The sequence below is a fragment of the Carassius gibelio genome, chromosome A13 (assembly GCF_023724105.1).
Source record: "Carassius gibelio isolate Cgi1373 ecotype wild population from Czech Republic chromosome A13, carGib1.2-hapl.c, whole genome shotgun sequence".
NCBI lineage: Eukaryota > Metazoa > Chordata > Actinopteri > Cypriniformes > Cyprinidae > Carassius > Carassius gibelio.
In genome coordinates this window covers 1,136,230-1,159,477 of record NC_068383.1, presented here as the reverse complement: position 1 = coordinate 1,159,477, position 23,248 = coordinate 1,136,230, and the positions used below count along the sequence as shown (strand labels likewise).

At 37.5% G+C, this 23,248-nt stretch overlaps 2 protein-coding genes across 3 annotated transcripts; one reads left to right on the top strand and one right to left on the bottom strand.

The window, feature by feature from the left end:
* The first annotated feature begins 8,414 nt into the window (after positions 1-8,414).
* LOC128026629 (L-threonine ammonia-lyase) lies at positions 8,415-16,052 on the top strand. 2 transcript variants are annotated; one of them, XM_052613873.1, is made up of 11 exons: positions 8,415-8,555; positions 9,826-10,180; positions 10,436-10,552; positions 11,521-11,762; positions 11,940-12,105; positions 12,205-12,304; positions 12,374-12,449; positions 12,602-12,727; positions 14,275-14,442; positions 14,827-14,884; positions 15,332-16,052. In XM_052613873.1, the coding sequence occupies exons 1-11, from the start codon at positions 8,446-8,448 to the stop codon at positions 15,428-15,430; spliced, it is 1,617 nt and encodes a 538-aa protein (XP_052469833.1). In that variant the 5' UTR covers positions 8,415-8,445; the 3' UTR covers positions 15,431-16,052. The 2 variants fall into 2 exon arrangements, with proteins under 2 accessions (XP_052469833.1, XP_052469832.1); XM_052613872.1 differs by having other exon boundaries at positions 8,446-9,053.
* A 346-nt stretch (positions 16,053-16,398) lies between these two features.
* Positions 16,399-19,345, bottom strand: LOC128026187 (transmembrane protein 254-like). The gene is made up of 4 exons (XM_052613010.1): positions 19,145-19,345; positions 17,785-17,888; positions 17,647-17,706; positions 16,399-17,490 (listed from the first exon to the last, which is right to left on the bottom strand). The coding sequence occupies exons 1-4, from the start codon at positions 19,232-19,234 to the stop codon at positions 17,367-17,369; spliced, it is 378 nt and encodes a 125-aa protein (XP_052468970.1). The 5' UTR covers positions 19,235-19,345; the 3' UTR covers positions 16,399-17,366.
* Positions 19,346-23,248: the final 3,903 nt, after the last annotated feature.

Here is a 23,248-nt window from a genome sequence, read left to right as displayed (position 1 = left end):
ATTTAGAGGAAAAAAGTCTTACATTTGCAAGATTCAAACTCAAAATTTAGAGGAAAAAAGTTACATTTGCAAGATCTAAACTCAAAATTTTGAGGAAAAAGTCTTACATTTGCAAGATTTAAACTCAAAATTTTGAGGAAAAAGTCTTACATTTGCAAGATTCAAACTCAAAATTTAGAGGGAAAAAGTCTTACATTTGCAAGATTCAAACTCAAAATTTTGAAAAAAAGTCTTACATTTGCAAGATCTAAACTCAAAATTTAGAGGAAAAAGTCTTAAATTTGCAAGATTCAAATTCAAAATTTAGAAGAAAAAAGTCTTAAATTTGCAAGATTTAAAGTATAGATTTATAGAATTTATAGTAACAAAAAAGTCTGAAGAAGAAGAGAAATCTGAATTCAGAAGAAAAAAGTCAAAAATGTGCAATATTTTAACTCAAAATTTATAGAAAAAAAGTCACATATTTGAAAGATCTAAACTAAAATTTTAAAAGAAAAAGTCACAAATTTGCAAGATCTATACTCAAAATTTGAAGGAAAAGAGTCACATATTTGCAAGATATAAACTCAAAATTTAAAGGAAAAAAGTCACAAATTTGTAAGTTCTTCATTCACAATTTAGAGGGGAAAAGTCACAAATTTGCAAGTGGAAACGGAATTTAGAAGGAAAAATTTAACTTTTTTTCTGAAAAAGTTATAGATTTGCATTTGGGAAAATAAAAAAATGCAAGTGTAAACAGAGTTTAGGGAGGAAAAGTCCTCCCTAAAATGACACAAATTTGCAGGATGTACATTTAGAATTTAGAGGGAATAGACAAATTAGCAAGAGGTAAATTCAGAATTTAGAGGAAAAATAGTATTAAAAATTGTAAGATGTAACCTCACAATTTAGAGAAAAAAAAGTCACAAATTTGTAAGTTTACATTTAGAATTTAGAAGGAACAATGTAACAAATGTTCACAAAATTGTAAGATGTAAACTAAGAATTTATAAAGGAAAAAGTTATTAATTAGTCAAATGTAAACTACATTTTTCACCCCAAAAAGTAAACAAAATATTGCAAGTGTAAACTCAAAGTTTAGAGGGGAAAATGTCACAAATGTGCAGGATGTAAACTTAGAATTTAAAGGGGAAAACTTAAAATTTTGCAAGATATAAACACAATTTACAGGGGAAAAGAACCAAAAATTGTCAGTGTAAACTCAAAATTTAAAGGAAAAATAGTAACAAATTTGCAAGAAGTTAACTAAAAAGAGAAAAGAGACAAATTTACAGTGTAAACTCAAAATGTAGACAGAAAAAGTCACATATTTGGAAGATATAATCTAAAATATATATATATATATATATATATATATATATATATATATATATTTTTTTTTTTTTAATGCAAGGTGCAAACTTAGAATTTATATTAAAAAATCATGTAAAATGTAAACTCTTAAAATGTAAACTCAGAATTTAGAGGGAAATGTTACACATTTGCAAGATCTAAACATAGAATGTAGATCAAAAAGTTGCAAATTTGCAAGACGTAAACTTACCATTTAGAGGTACAAAAGTCTAAAATTCGCAAGATATAAAAAACAAATTTGCATAAAGTAAACTCAGAATTTATTTGCAAGGGCTAAACTTAAAATTTACATCAAACATGCAATGTTGTAATCTCAAAAAAAGTCACAAATTTGTAAGATATAAACTCAGAATTTAGATGCAAATGGTAAAAAATGAGCAATATGTTAATTAAAAATTTAGAGGAAAAAGTCACAAATTTGCAAGATGTAAACTTAGAATTTAGAGAAAAAAAGCCACAAATTTTCATTAAGTAAACTGAATTTAGTGGAAAAGTAAACTCAACATTTTGAAGAAAAAAGGCACAAATTTGTCTAAGAAAAAAACACAGAATTTAGAGGAATAATGTCAGAATGATGAGATAAATTATGAACAAGCTTCCATAGATGAGACTGGAAAAAACTAAGGAGAAATTAATGATCAAATAAGGTTGAGAAGTAAACAGAAGCGTTTGATTAATGCTGAAATAATCAGAGAGCTCTCCAGGAGTGAGAGACGAGACACATGTGATCAGCCGTAAAGGACACGCTGGCATTAGCAGAGGTCACATGACGCATGACTTTCTTCAAATTGCCTTAAGACAGACTCTGGGCTGATTAAACGCTGATGGAGATCTGATGATACTGAGCTGGTTCAGTGACGTCACCTTCTCTACGACATCCATCCGGTCATGAAGAGCATTCTGATCCTGACAGGCGTTTGAGCTGCTGCTCGTCTCTGTTACACACACACACACACACACAAACACACACTAGTGTTAATACATGAATTATGGTCTGAAGTCACTGCAAAACACATTAGACATCAATCACACAGCTGCACTGTTTCTGTTTGGTCCCCATTATGTATGAAATACCAGGTACACACACACACACACACACATGCATGTGTCTCACGCAGCTTTCACAGGAGTGTTTCCGCTCACAGGGCTTATGTTTTATGAGTTTTCCCACTGGATTCCCACCTCCACAGTCTTTGATGTTCTTGCATTTAACTTCCTGTCGTGAGCAGCATTTTAATAGATCCTCTCTGTGCGTGCTGCAGGATGCTGTCTGATAAACACGGAGACTGACAGGATTGTTCACTGGCCTCCAGCAGCTGATCTGACGTCAGTTTATCTGCTGTTCAAGGTTCACTGACCTTCTCATGAGTCACTGACAGCACAGAAAAGACCATGGGAAATTAAGTTCAACCTGCTAAAATGTTCTAAAATATTTTTTTATTTCACTTTTATGATAAAAACTAAGAAACACAATTAGTATAAAAAAAATTAGGCACTAATGTACTATTGCAATGCATTACTTTTAAGAGTATCTTTCCCCAAAACTGATTCCAGGCCGGTCATTTTATCGAACACACTCGCATTTATAGAAAAACAGAATGATCCTGTCTCCAGCTTCAAGAAAACTTCACCCAAAACTGTCAAACCCGTATGACATTGTTTCTTCTTCAGAACACAAAAGAAGCACAGAACGATGGTTTGGGGGTGAACTGTCCCTTTAACCGCTGATGAAGCAGTAATGCCACACATTTGTTTTGTTCAACTCTTCTGGGCTTGATGGAGAGTTTCCTGAGCCAATAAAAAGAGAAAATGAGATGTGTGTGTGTGTGTGTGTGTGTTCATTCCATGAGCGTGAGATCACACACACATCACACTAATCACCTCTGCTGATCACGTCATCTCACATGATCAATCCTCGCTCACAGACACTGAAGATCTGCTGATACAGATGCACCTCGGGTTCTGGATGGACTCCAGCAGTTCATGTGTGAAATCTCATGTGTTTGTGCGGTTCTGTCAGTCTCAACACACACCAAATCAGAACCAGATGTTCTAGTCACACACACACACACACACACACTGAAACAGCCTCAGATTTAGAAAAGTCCCAGAGAAGCAACTGAAAACACCATCATGTTTTTCAAAGAAAGCAACTGCACGTCGTCTATCAAACCCGACTCACCTTCAGACAATCCAGTGTCTTACCTGCGGAAATCTGACCAATGAGGAGCATCAGAAGAGCCACAGGCGTCGACCAGCGGCCCATGACAGACCTGCAGGAGAGAGACGTGACGTCTGTCACAAACACTGATGAGAAACCAACAGATAAAGAGCAGAAGCTCACACTCACCTTTGACTTGAGCTCTGAAGCGTCTCTGCTGTCACACTGTGTCTCGCTCTCGATGAAAACACAGAACAAAAGTGTTCTGTATCTGGAGGAGGAGTGCTGTGAGAGTGTGTGTGTGTGTGTGTGTGAGAGGGTGGGTCTGCTTCATGCTCTCCAGCAGGAGCGAAGCCAAACACACAGAAACATGAAGACACAAACTCAAGCAGAGAGTGTGACTCACGAGTCAAAGCCAGCGGTTCACAAACTTTTTCATTTCAGCTGAAACATTTCCATGAAGCTCTAAAACATTTACTTAAATATGTTTACCGTTCTCTTTTGTCACTTAATGGTCTCATGACATGCAGCTAAACATTCTCAGTAACTGTTTTCAGTATTTTGATGCTTTTTATTTTAAAATAATTTATCTGAATTTTCATTATTATCTTGTTTAGTCCTGAGCCATTGATTACTCTGATAATAATATAACTTTACATGTGGTTTAAATATATATATATATATATATATATATATATATATATATATATATATATATATATATATATATATATATATATATATATATATTAAGTGTAAGTGCATTATTTTGATTGATTATTTTGAGAGTTCATTAGACATACATTTAAGAGCACAGAATGATACTGGTGACCAATCACAATCCAGTATTACACAGAGTCATGGAGTAAATTAGATTATGTACTAAAGACAGACTGGTCACCCTGTTATAAATCCAACTCACACAAAACTCATTATGAACACTTAGGACTGAACAACAAGAAATATTTTTGCTGATGTATTCACAAATGATCATCCCTAGAGTGTCTGCAGAAAATAATAATCACACACTCTCTCTGTCTCTCTCTCTCACACACACACACACACACACACACACAGTCATGATGATCCTGAGGCAGTGGATGATGGTAAACATGTCTGTCTGGATTAGACTGGAGTGTCTGTGGTCAGCTGGTCAGAGACGTCTGTCTGGAGCACTAATGAGAGATGAGGACACACACACACACACACACACACACAGAGAGAGAGAGAGAGAGAGAGAGAGAACAGAATAAAAAAAATATAATGACAAAAATTGTAGTTAGTTACGTAATCTTATTAAACAATATTTAACATTTTAGCTAATCAGACTACTTTTTAATTAATTTAAGATTACTTCTGAGCTATCTCGTTTATCAAAATACTAATTGATAAAGCTTTTTTTATAAAAATACAGAGATGAAGAAAATATATTCCATTTGTTATTATTAACCACATGCAAGTTACATTACGTCAAGGTTTCTGAAACTCGGGTTTGTGAGTTACATGAGAAGCTAATAATAAATAATTTATAAAATAATTGTAAAAATATTATATAAATATTTATTAATAATATTTATTTTAAAATAAAAACAATCAAATTAAAACACTTAAAAAATATAAAATATTTTATTTGTTTGCATTGGACCATTAACCAATATCAGAGAACCGTGAAATGTGTTACTTAATTTTTAACTTGTTACATTTTATCATGGGAGGTACTTCAGGTTCATATATTAGATGTTCACTACGTACAATGTGCAAAACAATTCTTAGCAACAAAAAAGGAACACCTTAGCAACCACACAGGACACCATAGCAACACCATAGAAACCACATATACACCCTAGCAACATTAACATTCCGGTTTTGCAGTCAGGCGCAGTAAAGGAGCACATCTTACAAGACCAGATATTTGTCAATGGGCCGAATCTGCTGGAAAGCATTTCTTGGTTCAGTCTCCATATTGACTTCTCTCTTGGCTGGACTTCTATCCTTTTCTTATTCCTGGAATGGTCATCAGGGGGACGGAGATGGACAACAATGATCCTGCTTTGGGATCCTCTTCAGCCCTTGTTTGTTTAGTGTGATGTATTGGAGCTGTCAGGTGTGATGTCTGGGGTTAGTGCTCGTCTGTAAATCTCGTCTGCACATGTTCGTCTGCATCATGCCGGATAAAAAGAGGCAAAAGGAAACATTTAATTACAAGCTCCATAAAACATGTCCTGCGGATGAATAATGGCAGTATGCATGAAAACACTCTGGGTAGAGTTTAATGCATGATGTTTTAAAGTAAAATGTCTTTAAACAGTTATGTTATTTAACCGTGCAACAGTCTGAAAGCAAACAGGGCAACTAACAGTGATGTGTTGAGGAGAGTGTGCTGATACTTTACTATTGGTCAGACACACCATTTTCACCTGCTGGGCCACAGAACAGCTTAAAAATCCCATAGATGCACATTGAAAGAGGAACCAAAGTCAGAATATCATAGAGACATGAGGATACAGGACTCTTGAACACCAGACAGAAAGAAAAACCTAACGACCACACAGAACACCCTAGCAACACCTTAGCAACCACCCAGAAAACCACAGCAACATCTACCAATCACTCAGAACACTATTATAACCACATAGACCATCCTAACAATGTTAACCTAACAACCATGCAGCATCCTATCAACCATACAGAAAACCCTAGCAACACTTAGCAACAACACAGAACACCCTAACAATACATAGCAACAAGGAACACCCAAAAAACCACACAGAACACACAAGTATCCATTCAGTACACCATAGTAACCACATGAACAACAGTGACATCTAACACCCTAATAACAACCCAAAACACCAGCAATATATAGCAAACACAAAGAAAACACCCCAGCAACCAGCCAGAAAACCCTAGAAACACTTAGCAACCACAAGAACACCCTAAAAATACTTACTAACAACAAGGAATACCTTAGCAACCACACATGATACCATAGCTACACCATAATAACCACCCAGAATACACTAGCAACCACAAAGACCTCACCCTAGTAACATAGACCACCCTAGTAACATAGACCATACTAGTAACCACACAGAACACTCTAGCAATGATACAGAACAGCCATGCAACACCCTAACAACCACCCATAAAACCCCAGCAATATCTAGCAATCACACAGAAAGCATCCTAGCAACACCCCAGAACACCCTAACAATACATAGCAACTACAGGGAACAACCTAGCAGAAACCACACAGAACACCATATCAACCAACAGAACACCCTAGAAACCACATATGCACCCTAGCAACACCCTAGAAGCCACAAAAGCAACCCTAGCAACACATAAAAATGACACAGAACACCCTAACAATAAATAGCAACAAGGAACACCCAAACAACCACAAAGAACACACAAGTATACATTCAGAACACCATAGTAACCACATGAACAACAGTGACATGTAAAACCCTAATAACAACCCAAAACACCAGCAATATATAGCAAACACAAAGAAAACACCCCAGCAACCAGCCAGAAAACCCTAGAAACACTTAGCAACCACAAAGAACACCCTAAAAATACTTACTAACAACAAGGAACACCCTAGCAACCACACATGATACCATAGCTACACCATAATAACCACCCAGAATACACTAGCAACCACAAAGACCACCCTAGCAACCACACAGAACAGGCAACACCCTAGAAACCACCCAGAAGCATCTAGAAACCACAAAATACACTAGTAAAACCCTAGAAACCACCCAGAATACCCTAGCAACCCCACCCTAGTAACCATACAGAACACCTTAGTAACATAGACCACCCTATTAACAAAGACCACCCTAGCAACCACACAGAACACTCTAGCAATGATACAGAGCAGCCATGCAACACCCTAACAACCACCCATAAAACCCCAGCAATATCTAGCAATCACACATAAAACATCCTAGCAACACCCTAGAAACAACCCAGAACATCCTAACAATACATAGCAACTACAGGGAACAACCTAGCAAAAACCACACAGAACACCATATAAACCATGAGAACACCCTAGAAACCACATATGCACCCTAGCAACACCCTAGAAACCACATATGCACCCTAGCAACACCCTAGAAACCACATATGCACCCTAGCAACACCCTAAAACCACATATGCACCCTAGCAACACCCTAGAAACCACATATGCACGCTAGCAACACCCTAGAAACCACATATGCACCCTATCAACACCCTGGAAACCACATATGCACCCTAGCAACACCCTAGAAACCACATATGCATGCTAGCAACTGCACAGAACAGCACTGTGGTGGAGACCTGTGCATGGGCAAACACATTTTCTTTAGAAATTTTTAAATCGAAAATCTGGTTTGGGAATGAGATTATATATCATTTAAATGTGCTTAGATGTGTACATTAAAAACTGATGGTGAGTGTGTATATACTTGAATGTTAATTGCATATATCATATCATGGTTGTACCATTTGAGTCTGGAGCATCATAAATGTTGACTGTGAAGTCAGAGGTGATCTGTGATCCGGTCTGAGGAGGATTTGGCCTGTCCAAGAGGTCAGAGCTTGAGGTCTTAAGGAGGACACTTTCTGCTGGACGACGGTCCCAGGTCATTATTCTCTGGGAAGCATTAAGTCCTCATCTATCCTTTAGAGAGTCTGATTATACCACGTGAGAGGCGGGTTTAACCTGGGTCTGATACAGGAATAGAGCAGTAGGTGGAGTCCTGGAGGGCTGGAAGGGCCGGAGATACTCCAGCGTGTGATTACGGCTAATCCCTGCTTAAATAACCCTGAGCAGTAAGCTAATGTCGTCGAGGACGCCTGAGAAAGGGCACAATACTGCTGGATAAAGAGAGCACCTGCTGAGCTTCGTATTTCATGTCAGCTTGAGTCCAGGATGAATTTCGCAGCACAGATCTTTGCTAACTTTGTGAGCGACGGTTTGCAGACACAGGAGACACGGATAAGCTTTAATGACAACGAGGAATATGATCCCTTCTGGCAGAGGTGGGAAACCGTAGCGTGTACATCTGAAACCCTTAGAGAGTCGTCCCAGTGTCCTCCTGAGAGACGTGATGTGAATGGTGTGGAGTTTCACCAGCATGTAGCGGTTCCTCTGTGTTCTCCTTCCCATCCCGTGGTTCCTCCATCCACTGATTCACACTCACCTTCCCGTAAAACCCTAGAGACGCCCAAACCTGGACCAGAACTCACACGGAGACACCAGGCTTCATCCCCATCACACATGGACAAACCCTCAGAAGATCCCTCTCCTAGAAAACCTAGCAGGTCTCAAGCTGGAGCTGCAACGAGGGTTGATGCTCCTCAACCCGCTTCTAAAGCTCCCGGTCCTTCTCCTGTAGAACCAGCAGAACCGTCCTCATCCGTAGCTCTCCCTCCGTTCCCGCAGCTCACAGAGAACGCCACTCTCCTGTCGCTCCTCCAAGCTTTAGTCTACATCCTCCTCAGACTCTTCCTCACCTTCATCCTCCTCTTCCTGCCACGGTAAACATGTGAGACAGAGAGAGCTTCAAACATCTGGAAACCTTTAATAATGCACGACATAAACCCTGTAAAGCCTGACATATAAAATAATGTTTTTCAATGTTAGATAAATGTGTTTAATGTTGAGCATCATATTTGATCCATATAGACTGATGCAGTTAGAATATGAAGGAATGTGCTGAATTTGCTGATTCTGCTGCTTGTGCTGTAAATCAGTGAGATCTTTATAACAGATACTGATATAAACAGATCTGAATATCAGTCTATATCTCCAGTAATGAGATGAGATGTAAATGATCCGCACATATAACACAGAGATTGAGAGCTGAAGAAATCAAGGCTCCTCAGAAGATGTGAGATGTTCTGGAGGCTTGTGAAGATCATTCCTCTGCTGAGGATTACTAAATATTTTTAGTTATTCTAATATTGTGCATCAAATCCCATCCGGTAGGTGTTTGTCTATAACAGAGAGAGGCTGTGACGTGGGAATGAGGCGAGAGGTCAGTCCTGCAGAACTGGGATATTAATAGACTTCAGTGCTGGACACACATGACCAGAGACACTCAAATACTATTAACTTCACTTAAGCATCTGTACATGGCTGAGATTAATTTATTATAAACCCTGCTGCTTACATTAACATTTATTTATTTAGAGTGACTTGACAACTTGTCATTAGAGTCACAGTATTTCTAGGGCAGGTGTAATAGAGTAGAGAAGAAATGCAGAAGAGAAAGAGATAAACAGTTACTCTCTGTTTTTCCTCGGACAGTGCGGAGCAGCGCCGAGGATCCTCTAAACCCGACTGCTCCTTCCACAGCGGCCCGTGTGTTAAAGACGGCCACATCGGGAACGGACGCCCGGGCCGCCGCTCCACACTCATCTGCCCGGAACGCCTGAAGGACTTCGGAGCCGAGGAGTACCTCAATGGAGACGTGAAGGTGTTCGAGAGCAGTGTTTCAGAACCGCCGGAGGTCCAGTTAATGTCCACACCTAAACCAGCCGTGAAGAAGAGCAGCGAGAACAAGACTACAGCTAAACATCCTCCTGAACATCTGCGCTTCCAGGACATCAGCGCCGCTGCCTTCAGACTACAGCAGGCTGGGATTCAGAAAACACCCTGCACGGTACCACACACACACACACAGAGACACACACAGAGACACACACACACAGAGAGGCACACACACACACACACACACACACACACACACACACTCACACACACACACACACACACTCACACACACACACACACTCTGACACACTCGCTCTCTCAATCACACACATATTCACTCTCACACTCACTCTCAAACTCTCTCTCTCTCTCTCACACACACACACACACACATTCACTCTCACTCTCTGTGTTGTGCCCGCAGTACTCCAGACTGTCCAAACACTACGGCATGGAGATCTTCCTGAAGAAGGAGCTCCTGCACTACACAGGTTCAGTGAAGGAGAGAGGAGCGCTGTACCTGCTGTCCTCCCTCACACAGGTCAGACTTCAACACACACACACACACACACACTTCAGGCACAGACAGAGCATCTGATGCAGAAGAAGACTGACTGTAGACTAGATTCAGAGCTAAGGTCCTGCAGATAAACACCTCACTGTTATATCTTGTGATTTAGTTTCAAGTCTAACTTAAGGATTCAGATACATTTGGAGCCACTGTTATTGACATACAGTATATTATTATCAATACTAAACACACGAGCACATATTAAATATATGATGAGATATGATAATAATGTGTCAAGAAACCAGAAATTAAATTACAAAGTGCAAGCCTTTATTATCATATTATATGCAATTTTCTTAAACTAAAACTCATTCTTTAATGTGTTATATGTGGATTTTTGTAATTTGTAATAAAAAAAATTTGACATATTATTGTAACATTAAATATAATATTATATATAAAAAAATTACAGTGCAATTTTTTTCTATATATTATTTTAATATTAAACATATCATAAATTAAACATATAACAATCCAATTTATATTATATTTCATATGAGAACATGTGAGAAGAAACCAGGAATGAAACTAAAAAAGTTTTATTTTCATATGTTTAATACATGATATTTACTGTAATTTTATAAAAAATAAAACTGAATGATATCATGTAAATATAATACCATATGCTAATAAAACAGCAATACTGTGCACATTTTTCTAATTTAATTCATGGTTTCTTAAAACCATTTTATTACAATATTAAATATAACATCATACTATATATTGAATGTATAACAATAAAACTGATATTATAACATGATGTGTCAAGAAACTAGATATTAAATAGCACAAATGTGCACAGAAGTGCTCAGTTTAATTTGCATTTATTAAATGTTCTATATAATGTATATAAATAAAGACGGAGTTGTGTTGTGTTGGCACATGAGTGTAGTGTACACTGTTCAGTGAGTGATGAGTGTGTAATGTGACTGTTCCAGGATCAGCAGAGGAAGGGTGTGATCGTGGCCACTGACTCCAGCTTCTCGAGGGCCGTGGCGTTTCACGCGGTGGAGCTGAGGATCCCGGTGTTCGTCATCATGCCGGCGTACAGCTCTCCTCCTCGTCTGCGCACGTACAGAGACTACGGTGCGATGGTTATTTCCTTCGGCAGCACGGCACGAGACTCCATCAACCACGCCAGACACCTGGCCAAAGAGAACGGATACCTGTGTCTGGAGGAGTGAGTGCACACCAACCCTCACATCTGAGGAGCGCATGTTCAGAACCTCTTAATATCTTCATGCGTTAGAGCTACAGTCGATGCAACTGTAAGACATGAGGATATTAAGATGCTAACACAGTAGACACACTAACAGTCTGAGTGAGAACAGATCGGATCCATCTCTCTCATCCGCAGGGACGACAGCGCTGTGTATCTGGCAGGTCTGGGATCAGTGGGTCTGGAGATCTACGAGCAGGTGCCCAAGCTGGACGCGGTCATCGTTCCTGCAGGTGGACACTGTGGGCTCCTGGTGGGGACCGCAGCTGCCATCAAACACCTGAACCCTCGCATCTCTGTCATAGTGAGTGCAGTCTGACGGAAACGGCTCCGGCTTCACGCTGCTCTTGGCCAGAGCTGAGGGAACTCATGCATTTATCCTGTCACGCCGTGTCTCTAACAGGGTGTAGAACCGGAGGAGTTTCCTCTTCTGCTGCAGTCGCTCAAAACAGACGCTCCCATTAAAGACCTCTCCTGCAACCCCAACGAGAAACTCTACAGAGGTAACCCCCTCAAACTAACCGCTGTGTCCTGAGAGCGCTCTGATGTGTCTGCTCTGATCGCTCACACAGATCTGCTGGATCACTCTCTGGGCACACACTGCTTCCAGCTGGCCAAGAAAACCGTGGACAAAGTCATCTCTGTCAGGTATCACCGAGGTTTCCTATCGAACTTGACATTCATGCATTTCGGGTGACAGGTTTATTCAAAGCAACTTACATTGCATTCGAGATTCGTTCGTTCTTTTTTGTAATGTGGGAGAATTATTAATGTGTTCACTGTCTGGTGTCTCTCTGAAGGGAGGCGGACGCTCTGGTGGCCATGCTGCGCTTCCAGGAGTACGAGCGCTCGACCGTGGACACAGAAGGAGCTCTGGGTTTGGCCGCAATCTTAGCTGGACATCTGCCAGAGCTGAAAGGCAAAAGGTGCTCAAAGCCCCTCACTCACTTTACTACCCTCCTGACCGGCTCAGTGTCCACCTGGACTCTTTCTGATCAGATTTCATCATGTTCGTGTTGGTAAACTGTCTATAGAGCTGAATCTCCTTCAGAAAACAAGCTCTGGCTCTGAATGCATGTAACACACACTACATTCATTTGTACTACATTTACAACAAGGTCTCATTTGTTAACATAATTTTATGCATCGGCTAACTAACAACATTTTTACAGCATTTATTAATCTTTAATTGTAAAAATACAATTGTAGTTTGTTCATGTTAGTTTGTTATCTAATCTGAGCAGATACAACTCTATAATAATTATTAGTAAATGTTAAAATGAACACTACATTTATGTAAATGTAATCTTTTACATCTATGCATTTGGGAGACACTTTTGCTGCATTGAAGGTGTACATTTTTCTGTTCGTGCTTGAGATTTTTTCTGGGAATAGAACCCATGAACTCTTTACGAGCAACATGCTTTACTGTTTGAACTGCAAGAAAAAACATGCAATCAATCAATAGAAATTAAGACATTTTTAAATATTAAAATATTTTGTAATAATGGAAGTTAGTTTTTAAATATTTTAAAATATTTAAATACTGTTTATAATATTAAAACTTTGTGAAAAGAAATGTAAAAAAAATAGTTGTTCAATATTTTTCAATTTTTTTTTTTTTTTTTTTTTTGCCATGTCAAATTTGCCAAGTCAAAAGAATCAATAATATTAATTGAAACATTATTTATTTACTTACTGTTTTTATCTTGTTTTCTAGTATAAATGTAAACATTCTTGAATCAGGATGCATTTACCCAAGAAGCAATATTAAATTTTGTTTTCTGAAAAAATTAAATAAAATTACTTTTGTCAATGGGGTAAGAAAAATAATCTTAATTTATAGACAAAACAAGGTTATTTTTCTTGCCCCATTGGCAGATATTTTTCCTTGTTTTAAGCAAAAAGTACAAAATTTGAAGTCAATTATTATATTAATTAAACAACATATAAATATATCTAAGTGTCATAATTGTTTAGATTTCTATAATTCATTAGCATGTGTTTGCAGCATAAAACGGGTTGATTTTCACACCGGTCTGAACAGAAACAGCAGACTTTTTGAAAAATGCTAATTCATTCTCTGCCAGCAGGAGGCGCTCCCAGATCAGCAGAAATACAGCGGTTTCTCTGAGAAAAACTCTTTAATTTAGTTGTATCACATTAAAGGCAATAGAAATCTTTTGACTCATCCCTTTCCTTAATAAAGCAGAACACAAAGCAGCGCAGCACTAAATCTGAAATGTGTAGTACTCGTCTATTTAATGATCAATCATCGCCTTTTGAAGTTTAATACTCACACTAAGCCGTATCGTAATTCTGGTCTTTCAGTCCCCAAATCCAAGACCTCCTGAAATCATAATTAGGCTTTAAATTTGATACAACTACATTTAAGAGTTTTTAAGGACCCATGGAAACCCTGTGTATAGAAAAGAAAAGAGATGAAAACCTGAGTGTGTGTTGTGTTCTGCAGGGTGGCTGTGGTGGTCAGCAGTGCTAACATGGAGCTGGACCTGCTTCTGCAGTGTGTGGAGCGAGCTCTGGTTCTGGACGACAGAGTCAGTCGCTTCACCGTGCAGCTGACCGACCGGCCCGGAGACATGGCCAAACTCCTGGACCTGCTGGCCCGAGAGGACGTCAGGTGAGAGATGACCAACAGTGCTCTGGAGGAACAGAACAACATCCGTCACACAAACCAAACCCTTTTCATTACATTCATGCATCACGCAGATGCTCTTATCCAAAGTGACTTGCTTTGCATTCAAGCTGTTATCAGTGCATGCATTCCCTGGGAATCAAGCTACTGTTGAGAATAAACTGATTAAAAATAATAATGCTTACTTTAAATGCAATGTAGGTCGCTTTGGATAAAAGCAATCTGCAAAATGCAGCAATGTAAATGCAAGGACGATTAGTAGAACTGTTAATACACTACAGCTTTATTCTTTTATACATCAGTATTCTCCAGATCCCTTCACTAACTAACTAACTAACTAACTAACTAATTAAACTCTCTCTCTCTCAGGTTGCTGGATGTTTGTCACAGACGCTACAGTGATAAAGCCGAGCTCTTCAAAACACAGGTCAGAGGTCATCTGATTCACACTAACGCCTTTGAGCTGAGATTTTAAGATGATATTTCAGTAATTTGACAACATATTCACATTTTCACAGTTCTCTGATTTCACATGATATGAAGTTACTAAATAAATGTAGTAAGTGTTTTTTGAAAAAAAAATTACTCTTTTTTTTAATTATATTTTCATATTTGTATTATATTTATATTGAATTTTAATAATATTTTAGTACGTTTTATTAAAAAAAATATTTCAATATTATTTTTAATTATATTTTATTATAAAAAAATGTTATTATATTTATATTTAATTTTAGTTTTAATTTAAAGTGTTTTTTATGTACATTTATTTTGATCAACTCGTGATCTCTCAATAGAGAGCCAGTCAGACAGAATGACACACGAGTGTTTGAGCGGCTCTCGACTGAAGAGCTGACGGTGATTGTGTTCTCAGGTGGAGTGTGTCGTACAAGTGAGGGATAAAAGTCAGAACTCACAGCTGCGCCGGACGCTCTCAGACCGATACCCTTCACTGCACTGGCTGGAGCGGTGATCACACACACACACACACACACACACACACACACACACACACACACACACACACACACACACACACACACACACACACACACACACACTCACTCACACACACTCACACACACACACACACACACTAAATGACTTAAGACATAAAGTCTTTCTTTCTGAAAACTTAAACAAAATTAAGTGATTTCATGCAAACAAACAAAAATATCTGTAGGTCAGAACAATAAACTTGTTTTCCTTTTGAACGGAGTTTCTTTTTCTTTCCACATTGGCAGATCCTTCATGTCTTAAGTCATTTTCTATATTGATTTCAGAGTGTTAAGATATTTCTGTTGTTTGAATAAGCACCCAGACCGAGCGTCTAGAAGACAAGACAACGTGACTGAAATACTCTCAGTGATGCACATGAAGCACTGAAGATCTAAACCTGTTGAGCCACGACAGTACATGTCTCTCCAGATATAATTGATTCATTATTATTGGTCGATCAAGAATGTCTGTCTTTATGGGAGGAGGGCTGTTGTATATAACTTTATTTACTGAACTCAATGAATGTGTGATTGAATCTAGCTGTTTTGACGTCTGCTGTATTTGGCTTATGAATATAAAGCTCATCCTGTATATAATCACACTCTGTCTGCTGTATTCTGTGGAGATCTAAAGGTTAGATATTATATGTGCCACATCATTACAACACGTCTACATTCAGACTAGAGCTGTTCATTTAACATGTTCATTTTGTGTGATTAAAAATAATGCATTCAAACAAACTTTTGTCCAGCAACTATACTGTCCCTAGCAATAATTGTATAGTTTTTGCATGATGATGCATTTAAAGGTTAATGGCCGCAAACAGACATTTATAAAAGTTCACATTATTGTTGCAGATGAAATATATCACAGATAACATTAAATGCATAATCAGGCTAAATCCTGTACATTGAACAACAGATGACAAAAAAAACAAAAAAGTTAAATCAGAGCGTTTATTTCCATTTCTTTAAAATGACCGCAGATGACCATTATTACAGCAGAATGTTCAAAGTTGAAAATCAAAGACATATTATTGAAGCACTTGTTATAAAACCACACAGTATCACTTTACTTAAAGCCTTTCATATAATTAATTGTAAAAGTATTATTTATGCATTAATTATGCACCTTATAATGCACTGTATATTCATATGAATAATTGTAACCAGAGTTATAATACATTATAACACTCATTGTTACACCTTTAAAAATGATAATGCCTTCAAACATGACAAACCACCAATGTTAGATGCAAAACGCAATATGCAAATATTATGATGCATTTTGATTGCAATTAATTATTTAAAAGATACGATGCATTACATTATGCATTATGAATATCTTTATAATGCATTATGAATAAAGGCTTCAAGTGTTGCCAAATCATTTAAATTTTTCCCACTTCAAAATTGTCATGTTTGATACAGATTTATCTTGTAAATATTCATGAAATGCATCTAATCTAGCAGTTTCAGAGTGAAAATAGTTTAAGAGCAAATCCTACACCATTTTTCCCCATGTACAGAAATAATTATTATATCTTATATGGAGTATGGGTGTCTGAATCTGTCTGGATGTTTCTCTGTGTAACCTGCGAGCGTTACATTACAGGAGATGAGACACTAGATCCACTCTAACTCTTCAGTCCAGGTTAGCTTGTATAATAACAGTGTGAGGTTTGAGGTTCGTGGTTCTTGAGATGTGAGCTGAAGTGATCTTCTGTGCTGAGAGACGTTACAGTACTGAACCAGGATCAGGTAAACCAGGCCTCGAGTGATTTAACCTTTAGAGAAAGACTGTTCCAGAATCAGTGAGGTGGATGTGACTGTTCAGATGTAACCTGCAGGTTGATGAATCCTCTGGGATATAAAGGTCAGTGTGCTCTGGGACACGAGCTCTGGTGTGGGTCACTGGCGTTTGCGTCGGCCGTCCGGCTTGTATCTGATCAGAAGACCCAGAGACGCGAGACCAAACAGAAACGTCTGAGCGAACCACAGCAAGCGTGTGGACGAGCTGTCGATGCCTTTATCACTGCAGACACAAACACACGGATCAATACAAAACATCAGCGGAAATTGTTTAAAAAAAGTAATTCAGTCATCAGGAGAGAAATCTGCACAGGTCCACAGATCTGAAGGTCTGTACTGCCACCATGTGGTTGAAACCATGAAACACACGGGGTCTTACCTGCAGATCTTCAGAGCAAAAACACCCTCGAACAGATGGATGACCCACGTCAGAAACCATCTGAGACACAGAAGAGCGAAACTAACATCAGCGAGGGCTCTGAGCTCTCCGTATGAACAACAGCGCTCGCTCACTTACCCATAATACATCACAGGATAATGATAGTCCACGAAATGCTTGGCCAGAGCACCGAGAGGACCCAGACTGCTGTATGGGACGTCCTGAGGCCAAAACACCATCCACTAGAAACCAATGAAACACAGTCACAGCAAGAGAACGAGAGTCCTGGTTTATACTGATTTCATTTGAATGGACACAATCATACGGTGTCTGATTACTCCAACTGATACAATATAAGACTGATGACACATTCATCTAATAAGATAAGGTAAATAGTGTCTTTAATAAACTTAAAAAGTGTCCTAGAAATCAGTTTAAGGCAAATATCACAACTGATAGAGCACTGTTGCTTCAGAAAAAATTACATTTACATTTATTCAGAGAAGAGCATGACTGATTTGTCTGTCTGAAGGATGAGCACATGTCAAGCCGTGTCTAAAGGTCCATCACAATCACAGTCTGTGTCCAGCTGCAGACCACATCATCTCTGATTCAGCACAGTTTCAGCTGAAGATCGCTTCGGAGAGCTCTGAGAGTCATCATCACTCGTTCTGCTCGAGCTGATCATGTCTTCACTGTATGATAACTGTAGTTCTGGAGGTTGATCTCAGATCAGCGTGAAGCGGAGGAAATGATCTGAGGCTCACTGTTACACTGACACACGTTCACACTCATCACACAGAAGTGTAACTGATTTCTGGAAAATCATTCAGAAACATTCATGAATCTGAAAGACTTCCACAGAAAACTGCTCCTGACTTTATATATAAAATCATAATAGTTGATAATTCAACCCACAAATCCCCTGTAGCTCATTCATGAATCTCTGGCATAATGTCATATTTAACACAATTCATGATTCTAGTAATCTAAAAATAATAACGTTACATATCCTAATATGATAATCGTGACAAACATTAACCGAATACAATTCTCATGTTAGAATATGGTTACGATCCAGGACACATTTAACGTTATACGGCTTTACTACAAATATTTTTTTTTAATTAAAAAAATGTATTTTTTATATATTATATTTTTGAATTAATTTATTCGTTTTTACCAGAACGTATAAATAAGTTACATGAATGGGGATATCACATATATAAATACACTAATAATTTATAACATATATTTATGCAGTGCTTTAGTAAGAAAGCGGACTTTGCTCAAGAGAGTAAAACTGAGGTAAAGTTCAAAACGGTCCTGTTCTTATTATTTCTTCTTGTCAGCATGAGTTTGCACATTTTCAACAGAGAATCGTTCATTTCATTTGATTCAGAAGTCGAACGGGTTTTCTGACGGTAATATTAAACATTATTCGGAGTTTCAGGAATTCTCCACAGAATGAATAATTCATAAAGGTTTAACAGCTTACCGTGTAAAAACTCAAAAACCCCGTCACGACCACCATCCAGAAGAGACTGGATCTCCTGAAGTACGAGCCACCGTCACTTTTAGCCATCATCAGTTATTATCAGGAACTTTACACTAACTGAACTACTGTAAACTAGTCTCCTCTCAGACTCTCGACGGTCAGCTGTCCGTCAGCCAGTAACCATAGAGATCGCTCAGCACCGGAAATGACGAACCGCAACACAAAATAAAAGTCATGCATTTAACCATAGACATATACCTAGACGCCTCATTGGCCACTTTGAGCCGTTGCCGCGATACGTCAACGCGTCCGCCATGTTAGTGAGGTCAAGACTGCCTTAAAACAAATGAAAGTAAACGGGGGAGCTGCGGTTTTTACTGAATAAAAACACCACGTTGTCACTTATCAACCGATTTCAGAGGTTAAAAAACAGTTAAAAAAAACTTTGCCTCCAGTTGTTTAGTTAGATTTTGAAAATTATTAATTGAAAGCTCACATTTGTCTCACTTGATAATTTCGTTGATTTTTTTTTTCGTTTTAAAAATCTGTTAATTTAGTATAACTGTGACATATTCATGTAATGTAATGTAATGTTATTTGAATGTACATAACATATGTAGTTGTTTTATTGCTTTCTCTGTGTTCAATCCCAACATTTTTCTTTCTTTTTTTCTCTCTTTCTAGTGTCTCAGGTCAGAACACAGCTCATTCCCTTTTAAATACTGGGATAAACCCTAAATAATCTTTAAACACTAAGAATTTACTATCGTTGAGAAAATTTAATAAAACAAGTAAATACAAATCACAAACTTGAAGTCTGCTTTTCATTTTGATAGCAATATAGCCTACAGATAAACTCCACAACAAATAATAACACATGTAACTAATGGATCCAGTGAAAATGAAAATATGCACTGATACAGTGCACAGTAGAAATATAGAAAAAGTGATATGTTATATTAAAAAGTATATGTAGTACAACTTTAAGTAAAGTGAATAATATGAAAAGCGAGTACAACGGTACAATAACATATGAGATATAATAGATTTATAAAATTCTATGTATAATATGAATAATACCATAACAAATAACTGAACAACAATAGGTTAATAATAGCAAGAAGAATATGTATATAAAGAGTGGAATAATACAGAATAGATAAAAATGAAGAATAAATTAATAGTAAATTAAAGAGTAAATTAAAATAAAAAATTGAAATGTAATTTTAAAATACTATTTGTGTAATAATTATTAATCAAATTAAGACACAACTAATGACACAACACAAAAAATATTGTGGACATGAGTTCCAAATTGTGTTTTATTAATGAGCTCCTTAAGTATTATATATATATATATCAATCTCAGCTCAAGAAACACATTTTACTTAAGGTTTCAGTTCTGTCTTTCTCTGGGAATAAAGTGGTTTATTTGTGAAGACAAAACCTGACTAATAACGATTAATTCCCTCTGCCGCTTCCCTCAAGATTTTCTATTTTATAGAGTCAAATAATGTAAAAAACTTGACGTTGGGCGGTACTTCGGAGCCTGTTCGCGACTCGGTTGATTCAGATCGGCACTTATTCGGCGCCTGTTCGCGACTCGGTTGATTCAGATCGGCACTTCGGAGCCTGTTCGCGACTCTGTTGATTCAGATCGGCACTTCGGAGCCTGTTCGCGACTCGGTTGATTCAGATCGGCACTTCGGAGCCTGTTAGCGACTCGGTTGATTCAGATCGGCACTTCGGAGCCTGTTCGCGACTCGGTTGATTCAGATCGGCACTTCGGAGCCTGTTCGCGACTCGGTTACAAATGCATAATGTTTTAATCCCAAAATATTGAATACTGATATTTGCAATGATAAAAGAATGTGCTTTAAGAGGTGAAATTATAAACACCAATATCTACAATCATGAATTGTAACATCACTTCCTTTAATGTTTTTACTGTGCAGCTGATATGGAATTTGTATAAAGGTTAGATTTTGGAAAAAAAGTATTACATGGTTATATGAAATCCTTATACAAAATAAATATATAGTTAACTTTAAAGTATATCTACATTTCTTGCTCCTGTGTACCTAACTAGCCTTCTACCACATTACAACCCATCACGCACCCTAAGGTCACAAAACACTGGACTTTTGGTAGTTCCTAGGATAGCAAAGTCCACTAAAGGAGGTAGAGCTTTCTCACATTTGGCTCCCAAACTCTGGAATAGCCTTCCTGATAATGTTCGGGGTTCAGTCACACTCTCTCTGTTTAAATCTAGATTAAAAATGCATCTCTTTCACCAAGCATTTGAATAATGTATCTTAAATTGTGAGTATAGTTGTATCTGATCAAATGTGCATTCTTATTCTTTAGTTTGGGTTAAAATAATTAATTTTACTTTGTTGGAACAGCAGCTATGCTAATGATGTCTCTATTTGTTTCTATGTTTTGTCACACAAGCTCCAGTCTGGATCCAGAACACCTGGGAAGAGATGATGCTGACTCTCAGAGGACCTCAGATGATGCTAACCCTGAATCAACAACAGAACTAACAAATATTGCTACAAGTGTGACTGAATCATATTAATTAGTAATAATATTAATAATGTTCATCATCTGGCTGACTACTACTTGTATACATTTTTCTACAAATCCTGTCATACGTGCACAAACTGACAGTGACCACTTATAAGCTATTACTAAATATTGTAGAAACATAGTTTTCTGTAAAGTTGGTTTGTAACGATTTGTATTGTAAAAAGCGCTATACAAATAAACTTGAATTGAATTGATGTCACTAGCAGGTGTGTAGATGATGCTGATGCCACTAACAGGTGTTTTTTCCAGCTCCTTTATTTTTCCCATGCCTCAGTAAGAGCACTTAATTAACATAAAGCAAACAACAATACATGCATTATTTTGTGTTAAACACTTTAATAAAAACAACTCATCAATTTGGAAAGTTACTATCACATTTATGCAATAATATACCAGTTACTTAGAACATCAATTCAAAGTTAAATAACCTACAAACCATTATAAAATAATTTGAATTCTGCTTGTACAACACATGTTTGTTCAACTGCTCGTATTTCCTATATTGTTGTGGATTTTATTGATAACTATTGTCTTTGTTAATTTTGTGTGACTTAAACCAGAAAGAGAGCAGAATAAAAGGGTGATGGCAAAAGTATAAAAACACCACTTCACTAACCTGCTCGACTGTTAGCATAACTGCTACCATGTGCTACATTAAATGTATAATGTTACATCTAACAATACAACTAAAACATACTATATTTGATTAATGTCTATATTTGCCGATATTACGCTATTACGCCTGTATAAGTGTTTACATTTTACTGTTGTTTATATGATTGTGCTCCACCGCAATTATACTGCTACTTTTCAGTATTATTCATGTTATTTACTGTCAATATATGCATATTTAGTCATTACAAATAAGGATGCACGGCCGCATCTCGGGTAGCGCGCATGCGCTCTGGAGTTGTTTACGTTCGAAGATACAACACTCACACAGCAGAGATGTTCACGTGTAACGGTGGTTGATTTGTCCCCCACAATATAACCATAAAATAAAACAAACAAAAAAAATATTTTTAGTGGGAACCGAACTCGGGTCCCCCAGGTGACGACGCAATGTCGTAACCGCTAGGCCACACGTAAACTGTGACGTCAGCAGCACTCACATTGACCTGATTCTCAGGCCGAAAGCCTCGAAGAAAGAAAAAAAAAACACAAAAAAAAATAATCAGTTATTGTTCGGGCGCCAGACAGGTATATACTATATGCCTGTCACACTTTAATTTAGTTCATTCCGGATAGCACACCAGACTGACAAAACCATCCGTATACAAAAGAAAGATAACAGAAATTATATGCAATTTAGATTTACTTTAATTTGATGACATCATTAATATGGACACTTTTCAAATAATTAAGCAACGCACTTTTCAATAACAAATAGAAACTAAATCGAACAAACAAGAAAAGAAAGAAAAAACACTTTTTAACGATTTGAAAATGAAATAGGTGTGTGTATGGGTATGTGTGTGTGTGTGGTTCTGTGGTTAGTGAGAGCAACTGACC